Genomic DNA, 13,384 nt, shown 5'->3' with positions numbered 1-13,384 from the left:
GAGTTATAATTGAAATGCAAAGGATCCGGCTCCATGAAAGGTAAAGTTATGACTTTATCATTATTGAATCTTAATTAGCCACGTATAATACTAATTCAAAAAAATTGACAACCAATTTCAGCTGCCCGAATAAAAAAAGCGAACATAAATACACACTAACAGTTGATTTTTCATTTGAAGATCATAGTTGATCATCTATTTAAAACTTTTTCAATGAGTAAAAATTAAATATAGAAGCCAATCAGATTATTAGCATTTTCGGAACTTGAAATTGCACTCGACATCTGTTGAATGGCCCCCCTTGTTTTTTGTCAAAATTTGCCTTCACAATATCAGACCTGGATTGATATTAAATCATAACCTAGTTTAAAAGGAATTTCATTGTATAATTGTAGCAAGATAAATCTAGCTTACCTCAGTTTTGCATTTCGTGCTAATTCTAAGAAACTAAATCAAACGGAACATTTACTACTTTATTCGCATAATCAAATTTCTAAAGAAACTATAAGTTAAATGGATTTCCACTGAATTTCTAGAAATACAATAAAGCGGAGCACCTATCATCTTTCAAATTTTCCATTTTTGAGCAAAGTAACAGCAAAAGTAGGATCCAAACGAAAACGGAACGCCTAGTTTCCAAACAACATTAAGTGCTAATAAGAAAAGAAAAAAGTGTTAATAGACAACAATGAAAAGCAACATATACCCCCAAGCACATCAAGCTAGAACTCAGCCGGCACAGAATCTTGGTAAATACATAAACGGAAAAAGACAACAGATTTACAAGAATTATCTATGGCTTGCGAGGTGGAGGTGGTGGTGGTGGTGGTGGTGAACTGCTGCTGCTGCTGTTGCTACTGCCTCTTCCTCTCAAAGGCCTACAATTAGGAAATATATTCACATTAGCAAATAACTGAAATGAACTATAAAGATACAATTTTATTGCAACAACCAAAAATAGGAGTTTGTCCTTGAGATATATGCACTTTGAATAATCATCTAATATCTAAAATCCTATTGCTGAAAAATATCAGACTGACCAAGAGAAATTGATAAGATTTACCAATCCTATTTACATCAAGCATATCAAGATAGCATCCATGTGCCATTTGTGAAGCATAGATGCAAGGTGGCAGATTTTAAGGCATAAACAACTTTTGACCCTTCAATGCAGTGGGCAGTGTTTCATTTATGATATTTTTTAAGTGTCTTTCTTTGAAGGAGCACAAATCTTTAACTTTGTACCAAGGGAGTTAACAGTGGAAATTCTTCATGAAATTATTTTAATATTACTTTAGACTATAAATGATTGGATTAATTTGTAAGTTGAAAAAGAAGAAAAACACGTCAGCAATATAAAAAGAACAAAGGACCAGTGCTCTTAAACAAATCAAAACTTGCCAGGAAAATCAAACAGTGAATGTTCCGAAAAAAGAGAAGGAATCAATAGAAATATTTAACAAGAAAACATTATATCAAATACTGTATGCATTACCTTCTTGGGCTCCGACTCTTTGATCTACGGGATACCTGTCAAAGTTACAAAGGACTAAGCCATAGAACATTCCAAATTTAAAGAACTTTGTCCATGTAAATGAGAAAGAAGACACATACCTTGTGTGGACTTGGGGAATCAGAGTAGGATGATGACCTTCCCCGTCTAACCGGTGGTCTACCTCTGTCAATAGAAAAAAGTTTAAGCAGTATTCAAATATTTTCAAATTGCATTCAAGCATTCAATAAAAAATAGCAAGTCCAGAAAACTTCTCATGTTCATATGCATACAGATGTTAGTTATAAGATGTTCAAGAATACCGAAAGTATTCTGTGAAATAACATTTCTTTGGTTCTCCCTAATCAGCATAATAGTTACTCTGAAATCTCTTCTACTGCTGCTATTATTTATCAGGTAATAAAGTCATTTTTTAACTCCTGCAAGGGTAAACCCTTCATTACTAGCATTAAACATCATGTCAAATTTCATTAATTCTGCACATATATGATCATTCGAAAGGATCAGGATAACTACACAATCCACCAGCTACAAGCATTATATTTTCACATTCTCACAAGTATCTCACGGTTTTTTTTTGCCTTCTATCTAAATATTCTGTTCCACAAAAACCAAAAAAATGGAAAAAAAATAAAATTAAGACATATAGGGAACCAAAAAATACAATGTAGCTTGTTTTAGCAAACTGACTACTGAAACATAAGCATGCTAGAAAATTACCTGCGAGGTGAGAATGACCTTGAGCGTGAGCGCGCAGACCTACGTATTGGAGAGCGAGTACGTCTACGACCAATTGGAGACCTTCTAGGAGGACTACGTGGTCGTCTAGGTGGTGATCTGGAGGGAAATATTCATTTTTTAAAAAGGCAATCAATTGAATGTACAATCTATTGCAAAATGCAAAGTGATAAACAAGGGAAATAATCAGTAAATAAAATTACCGGCGCCTGGGAGGAGGTGGAGGTGAACGTCTTCGACCTGGGCTTCCACGCATCCTTCTAGGTGACAGCCTACAGAGATTATATATAACTGAGTAGACTTGACTAAGGAAATTGTTAATGTGCGTGTGTGTGTGTGTGTTCAATTGAAAGCCAACCTTGCAGGGGATCTAAGGCGTCTAGGTGGAGATGGAGAACGACCTCTTACAGGAGACACAGGCCGCCTCCTAGGAGGTGTGTCTCCTCCACGACGATAAGGAGAGTCTACTCGGCGACGGACAGGAGAATCTGCACGACGGCGTGGAGAATCTGGTCGTCTTGGAGATCCAGCTCTTCTAGGTACAGGAGATCTCCTCCGTGGTGAGGGAGGAGGTTTTCTACGAGGAGAAGCTGGTGTCATCGAACAAAAGTTGAGTAAGCATAAAAGCCACCAATATTATAAATACAAACAAAAAATTCCCACCACCACATATATACATTCTCTTTGCCGTTTTGGTCCATCCTTGTCAACATCTGCGCTAGCATTATCAGTCCTGGGGATCTCTCTCTTTGGAGCAACAGCAGAAGTCTTTGGGGGTGGTGAAACTTTCTGCCTTGGAGGTAGAGTAAATCTTGCCTTGATGACATTGCCATCTATTTGGGCCTGCATTACAAAAAGAATAGGCATCAATTTACAAATGTAGCCGCCAGCAAGTTTGATTATTGATATCAGTCCTATTCAGTCACAGAAACCTACACCATCCATGTACAATAATGCTTTTTCAGCCTCCCCTCTTGTCTTGAACTGCACATATCCATACCCTTTTGGAAGATTGACCTGGAAATGAGAAAAAAATGACAATGTCATATCACATCAAATTCCTTTATAACTATGATGCCAAAGTAAATGCAAACTTACAGTTCGATCCATTGCCAACTCCACACTTATAACCTCACCAAAGTTACCTGAAAAGTTAATGCATAAAGGTGGATAACTAAAATGCCAACAAAAGCACGTGTACTTTGAATTTATAAAGGGTACTGAGAGCTTTCTTTCATTACTGATATTAATTCCTTAAGGTCACTAAAATATCTCTTTCCTTAATTAGGCAATAAGACATCAAGCCAATATGTCTCAACAGTTAATATTATTAATATTAAAATTGCTAAGTTGAAGCCTCAATGATTGAAAGTCATAGTTTGATGACAGAAATAAATGAAAATGGAACAAAAAGAGAGGCTGCACCAGGCTTAATTCATGGATTCTACCTCCATGAGACATTGCTTACTCCACAATAGGACCAGACCAATTACATGTGCTGATGTGCATTGCCAAATAATAACTCTTAAAACTATTTGGCAAATACGAGGATAATGGAGAGCCTATAATATATTATTGCATTCACAATGTAGGATAAAACTAGAAGGTAGAATTAATTAAGCATACTGAAAATTTCTTTCAAATGCCCTTCATTGACATTTCTGCTGAGCTTTTCTACATGAAGAACAAGTGATTCACGTACAGGAGAAGGTTTCCTGAGTTCAAAAACAGTAGATAAATACATAAGCAAGAGTACAAGTAACACAAAAGGGAAAAAAGTGTGTTAATAGATCACATCCAGAATTAAAAATAATATATATATATATTTATAATTATTACAACAGTTTGAAGGATATGATATGGACAAAAGGAACATGAGACTGTCAATACCAGACACTACAGAACTGTGTCAACTTGCACACAGTGTTATCAATAGTGGAAGGCCAAAATTGTCATATAAACACACCATTGCAGCCAATGGCACCGCCATAGCAGGCCTCCCTTCACAAATTGCCTATGGCAGTTGGCAAAAAAATCTACCATGGTACCACCATTTAACAACATTGCTTGCACAATATACCATGTTAAACTTTAACAATAATCACAAGCAAACTTAAACAAGAATCACAACCACAATGGCATTCAAATAACATACATTGACATAAAAATTTCAAGTCTCTATGACAACATATCCAAGAACTATCACCAAAAAGTAATACCGACAGAGAATTTGAAATCACACTACCTTGGGGGAGGTGAAGCTCTCTTAGATTGAGGTGGAGGAGACCGACCTCGCCTAGCTGCATCAGCAGGACTACAGAACAAAAAAATGAAATAGTAGTATCATATCAATGTGGTCTTCAAAACCAAATGGACACAAAAACAAAGAAAAATAATAGACAAAAGATAAAAAACAAAGTACTTCCACATCTACCACAGTCAAGTTTCCAACCCACTTTACCAACCTAATTATATCACAGGGCACAACTCAAAAAACAAACAGCAGAAAGAAAATCAAAGAGACCATGGACAAGGTTTCAAATGTCCGCAACCACAATTTCAGCACAACGTCAAAGATATTGGAGTCACTGCAACAATTTTGACTGCAAGGTCAAACGATTTTTTAGAGTCACCATGACCATGTGGCTAACGCAAGTGCAACCACATATGTCAGCAACTTATTGTGGCGAAACCACAACAGCAGCACAATTCAAAACTTTGACCATAAATCCTCTTCAGATACAACACAAAATGAACAATCAATCTCGCACACCAAAGATTTCGGCAGGACTCAACAAGATTCAATTTCCACATATCTCTCAATCACACCACACTCGAAAACTTCAAGCGTGAAATCTAAAAATTAAAAAAGAAAAAAAAATAGAGTTCCTAATTCAACAGCATCAATCACCAGCTAAGAGAACATCTTATGCTTTCTTGAAGAACAGACACGAATCCCGGAACGTCGAGTGCGGTCCACGCTTTAACAGACACGAATAGAAAAACTTTCAGCGTGAAATCCAAAAATTAAAAACAAAAGAGTCCCCAAATCTCAATTTCAACATCTATCAGCAACCAAGAGAACAAAGCACGCTTTGAAATCAGATTGCAGTAAGTGGAGTGCTTTTTCGCGCTCCAATCGCAGAAATTAGAGGAACCTTCAGAACCTCTGCGTTCTCTAATCACACCGCACTCAAAAATCAATACCACAGGCGAAAACATTCATCAGCAAGGAATCCAGAAATTTTAAAAAAGAATTCTCAAACTTCAACAGCCAAGAGAACATCGAACGCTTTCAAATTGAAAAAAAAAAAAACAGACACAGACACATTGCGCTCCGATCGAGGAAAAAAGCGTTACCTTCGGCGGCGCTGTGGGGGAGGGCTGCGGCTGCGAGAACTTCGGGAGGGAGACGAGGAGGAGGGAGAGGAGGATCTGGAGCGCGAGGGAGAGCGGGAACGAGAAACGGAGCGCGAGCGAGAGGAGGAGCGGGAGTCGGAGGGGGAAGAGGAGCGAGAGGAGGAGCCGGAAACAGAGCCGGAGTGAGAGCGACGACCTCGCCCGGGTTTCGCCATCGTTGTTGCAGAGAGAAACGAAACCCTCGATAAACCCTAGCTCGCGCCTCGAACCAGACTAAGGAGTGAATGTGATTGTGAAGGGAATCCAAAAGATAAAAACGGGAACAGTGTTTAGCAACGATGCGTACGGCGTATACGGTATACCGTATACAAAGTAATACGTCATACGATACGATTTTTTCATGAAAATTTGCCCCGACCCGGAATCCGGAGTATACCTTTGGAGCAGGTCAGATTTCGGGTCTTAATCGGATCGTGGCAATATTTCATGTCCGGCCTTTTTCCTTTTTTATTTTTATATATATATCATGATTAGTATTAGTATTTTAATAAGATTTTTTTTAGAAAGTGCTTTAATAAGAAAATGTTCATTTTTATATCATTCAAATAAAATAAAAAATAAATCATTGATTTGAGTGATAGTGAATTTGATCTTATTAAATAAGATCTCTAGTTCATGTATTATGAATAAAAAAAATATGATTAAGAGAAAAAGAAAAAAGAATAAATTTTAAATAATCAATAGAGTAGAGGAAGTACACATAAAATAAAAGCATAGTAATAAAAGAAAATTATAGGCTAATTACGAGGCTGGTATGACAAATAATCTATTTTGGATGTAGCTGGAAGATCCATTTTCAAAAGAATAAAATAAAACTCAACAAAGTAGTAGATATTTTCTCCCTTGAAATGTGGTTAATTCAGCTTTTTTTATATAAAAAAAACAATTAATTCTTTTTACTAACTTCACAAAAGAATTTCAACTATAAAAATTTACCAAACACATACTAAGTCTATTAAATGTTTTTTCTTTTGGAAATATCCCCCTTCTTTATTAGAGAAAAGTAAAGAACATATTTTATACACTTTATTATTAAATGAAACTTATTAAAAGGCACAAAAATTCTAAGTTGCACCTCTTATTGAATGAGTCTCACTCATGCTTGTGGTTTCAAATAAAGTTTTACCAACAATAGTATATCAGAAGAAATGCGTCAAAAGGGGCAAAATTTAAATGTAGTTGTATAGGTGTTGTTAGTGTTGTTTTTCAATCAAAATTGGAATTTCACCTCAGTAATCCGCGTAACAAAGGACTCTATTAAATGCCAATGCAGGTTACCAAGGTGAATTTCTAATTCTGATTGGAAAATAGCACCAGCAGCACCTATGGAATTACATGTTAAGTTTTGTGCATTAAAAAATTGCTAGCACTACTCTTTTTATTTATGTGGAAGGTTTTGCAGACCTAGGATGGGGGAAGCAAAATGACATGATAAAAATCCAACTCCCATCAGTTTCATCACAGCATATAAACCATGGTAATTGCCATGTGATGTGAGCAACAGTTAATTGGCAAAGTATGCCCATGTTAATTAAAAAGTGACATACTTCAGTTCAGAAATTTACTTGAACTTCAACGCAATGTGAACTCCAATCACATCATTGCACATTGTCAGAGTTGCTAAGCATAAACACAGTACCACAGTGGTCATAAACAACACATTCTGGGGTCATTAGACTTATAAGTCACTTTTTCCAGCTTATGCAAATAATCCATTTCACTGAGGTTCCTCGGTACTAGTGGAGGCTTCAGAACGCCTTCTCTTTGCTTCATTGTCACCCAGCTGCAGTGAAACACACAAATCTTCATCACAGTTATTCCTCAATGAAGACAAGTTCTCTGTTGCAGTTCTGTCCTGTATGCTGTTTTTGTGCAACGGAGACCGCCCAATGAAGCTCGGGATAAACTGGTGTTCGATACTGGGACCAACATTGATTCCATCTTCTAATTTAAATTCAGTCTCCATAATTGATGGTTTCATGTCTTGGCTACTAGGTACAACTCCTAAGGGAATGGACTGAATTTGAAGACCAAGTGGCTCATATTTGTCTTCAGCTTTATCTTTTGGAAGTACACCATCAGGAGGTGAGGAATCGCCCACAGTAGAGCCAATTACTGTGGCTGACACAGCTCTTTGTTCTTGCACCGCCACTACAAGAAACAACAGCAGAAAACAACTTCAGATTTTAGTAATAATCCTAATCAATATGAAGAACAATCTTTCAGCCCTGTCCCCATACTATTCCTACATGAGTTGTGTCCATATTTTCACACTATCTTCAATGTAAATAAACAGTACTACAGTAAATTGGTAATATAGTAAATGATCTCAAGAAAATGATTTTGTGTAGTTGGTTTTAGACACGCAAATAAAGAAACTAACCCTAATAAGATCACTAATATCCCTTCAAGCATCAACATAATTCCCAACCATCAATAGCACCAGATGTTTTTGTGGACTTCTTTTAAGCTTCATTTATGTAGAAGCAGCCTTTGGTATATCATAACTCATAAGTGAGAAAAGAACACCCTAATGTAAATTCTAATCCCTTATTTGAGAATGCTAAATTAAAAAGGGAAAAAAGAGAGAGTAGAGGAACCCAAGAATGATCTATTAGGAAACAAGTGACAAACCTTGAAGTCCTTCATCAGTTGTTATCAAATCAAGTTCAAGTAGATTGAGAAGACGCCCTAAATCCACCCCACTAGTCCAATTCTCAGGAGGTTGACCAACTTTTAACTTAAGGCGGCCTCTGTTAGCAGTTCCTCCCCATATTATCCCAATTGGTCGTGGTTTCTCACCATTGTCACCTTTTAACATGATGAGACTTCCACTGTCTCCTTCAAGGTCAAAAGTTTGTTGGTTCTCACCAACAACAAGAAGATCCGTTAGAAAGCATATACCTTTCTCATCATTGTACTCTAGGGCATAAGCCAAAACAACTCCAGTGGTCAAGCCAGAGCTTCTTCCAACTTTCACCACTTGTTTTCCAATAAGGCTACTAATTGGAGCCTGTAGATCAATTATTTTCACGTCACCAATATCTCCAACACCCCTCACTGAAGTAGTAACAGTGGACATGTCAAAGTCATCAGCAAAAGGAATGAATGCACCATCAGCTCTCACAAAAGTCTCTGCACAAGAAACACATCATGACTCATGACGAGTGAGGACTAAGGAGCATGCATGGGGAACAAAATGCAAGTAACCCAGGTAAATCAATTAGACTCCTAAATTTATGTTACCTGGGTTCATTCCAGCAAATATGCCATACCAAAGCTCATCCGTTATAAATGAAGTTGCTCTCTCTACTGCACCAAGATAAACCCCAGGCCCCAAAGTGGGTGGAAGAGGATGAAACATCTTTTGGTTCGGATAATCTAGGTCGACTGCTACATGACGATTTGTGAGAAAACCAACTTGCCGACTGCCAGTTTGGCTTTTCACGATGGCACCCAAAGTTCCATATGTCTCTTGGCTTGCCACCTAAACAAAGAAAGTAAGTGGTCAGAAGTCCAATATATTCAGCAAATAGAGCACTACAGAAATTTTCTACTAGAAACGCTTATGAACTGCATTGATTTCTGAAAACACCAAGTGAACTGTTCTCTCATACCAAGATAGCTATTTTAAGATAATGATGGATGACTTAGAATGTTGACAACTTGACATTTAGCTGACTTAAGAACAGTAAAGGTAGATGATGTATATGAAGGAAAGTTTTGCAACAATCCAGATTTATGGGGGCCTAGATAAGACTTTATATTTAACAATTTCATCACAAATTTTACTTATCAGGTGGATCATGGTCAAGTGAGAGTCCAGTAGTTTAATTTATCATACACATTGAATTTGCACACCATAATATTTTCCTGGCAAGAATGAGATATTGTTACTACTCTACCAGCTCAAAATCACAGGAGATTGAGGATCCTACTATTTCACACTTCAAATATCTCAAATAACTGCTTTCAAAGACCAACAAAACCACAAGGTCTGCATTTCTGGTTTTCCTAAATTTATAGCTACTTCAGGCCATAGGTCTGGCCATCGACATTCCAATAATGAGATTCTCAAATAAATGACATTCAGAAACAGATTTATGGTTAAATTCCATTTGAAATGGTTTTTTTTTTGTGTGCGCGCGTGAATTCCACAAATGCAAATCAGGGAGGAAATCAAATATTTAAACCATTGTTTAGAAGCAGAGAAATCCATCTACAGAAACTGGTAAAGAATTAAAACAAGGGAAGGTAAATAAAAAGTTTAACCACATAAGAAGTTTTAGATTAGTACATAAAAAATTATGAAACTTGAAATGTAAGATCCTGAAATTTAAAGAAGTCAAGAATCAAAAGTAGTTATATCACCAAGAGTTTACAATAGAAGATCAAGCCCAGTAACATATCAAGATATCAGCTTGAACTTCTTTGAGGTCAAAGTTAGTCTTTAGAAAACTTAAGATGCTTTATTGAATTTACAGCACAAACTGCAAAGTTAGACTCATGCAGAAAAGACTGACTAGAACAAACCTCCAAAGCAAATGAATATGATTTTGGATAAAAATTAAAGGACAGTAGTTACACTGGTTTTTAAGAGGAAAGGCTAAAAATGCTCCTATAATCATCGCATATACAAAATAGTCATTGAATCAAAGATAATCTTTTGTAAACCGGATTGGTCCTTCCATACGAAACATTAACTAAGAAAGCACAGAAACACCTGAGATCCTGAACCAATGCATGGATCACCCCCACGCAAGTCATCTACAATCTCTGTGTACAGCTGCTCTTTTGGAACTGGCTCAGGTGCACCAAAATATGAGAATTCCACCACATCTACATCGCACCATACTCCACCAGGCCCCTGGTTCACAAATTGAACATTGATTACAAAAGCATCCTAGGTACTAGAGAACAACCTAAAACTGTTTGTGATGTATAAATATTTCAAACTTCAAAATTAAATCAAGCGGGTTCAATTTGGACATCTCTGAGAACCTCAAGAGCAGTAGGTAGACACTGGATTGGACTGAGCCATTGTTTGTGAACTTTCCTGGAAACAAACACTAGAATGGCAGGAATATCTGTTAATACGCCTCGCCGAATTCGAAAACCAATAGCTGTTCCGAGGCTGTAACAACGTAGTATCTTGCTGTGAAATGCCCTGATTGTCATGAGTTCAAGTAATGTAGTTGCCTGATGACCCTTTGGCAGGCGACCAAGGGTTTCAGGTAGCACTCCCTTTTGTAGATTTAAAAAATAGTTTGCTCTCTCTTCGGCAGCATCATTCAAGCGGCTTGGCCATGAGAAGTAAGCAGCACTGCTCTCACAATGCTGTCCAGCTGAAGCAAAGGGTTGAAGCGTTGGTGGACTAAGTGAGGGCAGATTAGAATGACTACAACAGTTTCTTTCAAGATCCAGAGCAGATTCTTCTGAGGGAGTCGAACCAGAGCAATGGCCTCTCATGTTTAGCCTCGCGCGCTCCATCTTTTGATTAACCTGAAATAATGTTTTATTTAAACAGAAGGGGACTCAGAATGCAAAAAAACTGGCAACATATGAGACAGCAAATAGGACCTCTAGCTTAATTCAAACTTCAAAAGACAGTGAGAACAGGCATCAATTTAGGTCAAAAGAACTAAAAGTTAGCCATTAATTGACTAAATAAAATTCAGACCTGCATGGGATAGATTTAGCACATAAGCCTATAATATCTATATATAAATAAAAGTTATTTGAAATTAAGGAGAAAGCACAGAAGAAAACAACAAATCAAAATATCAAATTCTAAATTGCTTTTAGAACAAGTAATAGAAAGGAAAAGGAAGCAACAAGCAATGGTAAGGAAGATTAAAGGAAAAACCAGATTATATTAGTGTAGCTGTAGTAAGGTTACTCTACCACCTATGAACTAGTCCAATATGTAACACGGTGAATAAGAAAATGATCCCACGGCATTACTCTATACATAATATCTATGGTCAATATGTATGAAATTAATATTGCTTTAAATAAAACTGAACACAACACTACATAATCAGAAAAGCATACAAGATACAGTCACTACTCACGACCATGAATTGCACCAACAAAAGGAGTAATACACTTTTAGGTAGAGTAAAACCTCGACGTTCCCCACTCAATCCTTTACCAATCAACAAGTCAAAGAATGAAAACATTTAAAAACCTGATAGAGGCATGATAAAACAAATAACATTCCTCTAGCATGCGGAATCTGACATCCACAACCCTTCTAATTCTCAGATTCAAGCAAACGGAAAGTTTCAAGTTTAGCAATACACCATGATGAACAAAAGAAATTAAATCAAGCTAAGCAACGTTTCAAGCATCCCAAACAGTGCAAAAAGGGCATGATTAAAGTCCAAGACATTTCATCCATAAAAAAAAAAGAAAAAAGAAAACACAATTAGTATTCCTCCAACAGACAAAAAGGCATGCCCTTGTTGAATTCCCAACATGGTTTCATATCTTCAGTTCAACGATCAAACACCATAAAGCAAAGATTTTTCAGGTTTCCACAGAACCCCAGTTGCCCAAAACAACCAAAATAAAAATAAACAAGAGAGAGAGAGAGAGACAGACCAGTTTAAGAGCAGAGTGAAGAGTGGAAGAAGAGCCTCATTGAGACAGAGAGTTCAACCCAAATGAGAAAAAGTTGCAGAATTGAGAGGGTGTTTGAAGTCGTGATTGCAGTTCAATCCCATGAAGCTGCATAGGAATGGGGGTAGTAAAAGTAAAGTAAGCTCAGTGTGTATACTATAGTTGTTGGTGTTCGTGTTGGTGTGTGCGCGTGTGGTTTTTATTTTATATAAAAATAATGATGATGTTGCAATGGAAATTATTTCGACTTTCTTTCTATCATGAACAGTATTTTTTTTAAGGTAAATAATCAAATTCTTCTCTAAAATACGAGGGGTTGATCTTTTTTTAACAAATACGATAGGTGAATAAATTAATTATTAAAAGATAAAAAATTAAAATTTAATTTTTGAATAAGTAAGAAATGTGACAAATTAATTTTATAAATAATTTAATGATAAATAATTTTTAAATATTACAATTTAATGTTAAATTAATACTTAAAAATACATTTTATTGTTAAATTAGTTTTCAAATATTATTACTTACTAACAAAATAATTTCACAATTTTAATGATAAGATTAACTTGTCATGTTTTTTACACATTTAAAAATTAAATTTATATTTTTCATATTTTAATTATTAATTTGTCATCATATGATACTTTGTAAAATAAATTTAACTATTTATATTTTGTTATATTAACTTGAGAAAAACAACATTGAAAATACTAAATGAACATGTAATTTGTGTGACATGTTTAAAAAGATGTAACTAAAAAATGGAAGTTTATAAATCTTGAGAGTAAAAATGTATATTAGAAAGTGATAACAGATTATTTTTAAAATGATATGAGAAATATTATTTGTATAACAATTCTTACATTAGTTGAGAAAGATAGCTACATTTAATGTCTGAAATGGTTATATTTAGGATGGTGAAGTTAACTAAGTGGTGTATGGTGGTCTAGTTATTTTTCACTATTAGATTTATCAATAAAATATGAAACGGTTGAGATTAAACTTTTAACTAATTTTAGTAATTAAAATTATTGTTCACAATATTTGTTTTGTCCCTTATTACATTATTCCTTTTTCTATTATTCCCTG

The 13,384-nt window shown here is 35.8% G+C and overlaps 2 protein-coding genes across 2 annotated transcripts; both read right to left on the bottom strand.

Annotated features, from left to right (window-relative positions):
• Positions 1–500: 500 nt before the first annotated feature.
• On the bottom strand, positions 501–5,920 carry LOC114422117 (serine/arginine-rich splicing factor SR45-like). The gene is made up of 12 exons (XM_028388324.1): positions 5,612–5,920; positions 4,497–4,565; positions 3,878–3,966; positions 3,350–3,396; positions 3,188–3,268; positions 2,929–3,094; positions 2,610–2,841; positions 2,455–2,523; positions 2,234–2,350; positions 1,615–1,678; positions 1,496–1,530; positions 501–878 (listed from the first exon to the last, which is right to left on the bottom strand). The coding sequence occupies exons 1-12, from the start codon at positions 5,824–5,826 to the stop codon at positions 794–796; spliced, it is 1,269 nt and encodes a 422-aa protein (XP_028244125.1). The 5' UTR covers positions 5,827–5,920; the 3' UTR covers positions 501–793.
• A 1,099-nt stretch (positions 5,921–7,019) lies between these two features.
• LOC114422116 (protein NARROW LEAF 1-like) lies at positions 7,020–12,476 on the bottom strand. Its single transcript, XM_028388323.1, has 6 exons — positions 12,278–12,476; positions 10,673–11,173; positions 10,395–10,538; positions 8,918–9,158; positions 8,306–8,806; positions 7,020–7,822 (listed from the first exon to the last, which is right to left on the bottom strand). The coding sequence occupies exons 2-6, from the start codon at positions 11,159–11,161 to the stop codon at positions 7,389–7,391; spliced, it is 1,809 nt and encodes a 602-aa protein (XP_028244124.1). The 5' UTR covers positions 11,162–11,173; positions 12,278–12,476; the 3' UTR covers positions 7,020–7,388.
• Positions 12,477–13,384: the final 908 nt, after the last annotated feature.

The sequence above is a fragment of the Glycine soja genome, chromosome 8 (assembly GCF_004193775.1).
Source record: "Glycine soja cultivar W05 chromosome 8, ASM419377v2, whole genome shotgun sequence".
Taxonomy (NCBI): domain Eukaryota; kingdom Viridiplantae; phylum Streptophyta; class Magnoliopsida; order Fabales; family Fabaceae; genus Glycine; species Glycine soja.
Note: the sequence above shows the minus strand (reverse complement) of the source record. Positions and strands in the feature narration are given on the sequence as shown.

Excerpts from the sequence above, each read along its gene's own strand:
- LOC114422117 (XM_028388324.1), bottom strand. The coding sequence starts at position 5,826 with ATGGCGAAACCCGGGCGAGGTCGTCGCTCTCACTCCGGCTCTGTTTCC. Across the intron at positions 2,842-2,928 it reads ACCAAAACGGCAAAGAGAAT|CTTCTCCTCGTAGAAAACCT; the intron begins GTATATATGTGG and ends CGATGACACCAG. Across the intron at positions 879-1,495 it reads AAGAGTCGGAGCCCAAGAAG|GCCTTTGAGAGGAAGAGGCA; the intron begins GTAATGCATACA and ends TCCTAATTGTAG.
- LOC114422116 (XM_028388323.1), bottom strand. The coding sequence starts at position 11,161 with ATGGAGCGCGCGAGGCTAAACATGAGAGGCCATTGCTCTGGTTCGACT. Across the intron at positions 9,159-10,394 it reads GCATTGGTTCAGGATCTCAG|GTGGCAAGCCAAGAGACATA; the intron begins GTGTTTCTGTGC and ends TTCTTTGTTTAG. Across the intron at positions 8,807-8,917 it reads ATTTGCTGGAATGAACCCAG|AGACTTTTGTGAGAGCTGAT; the intron begins GTAACATAAATT and ends TTTCTTGTGCAG.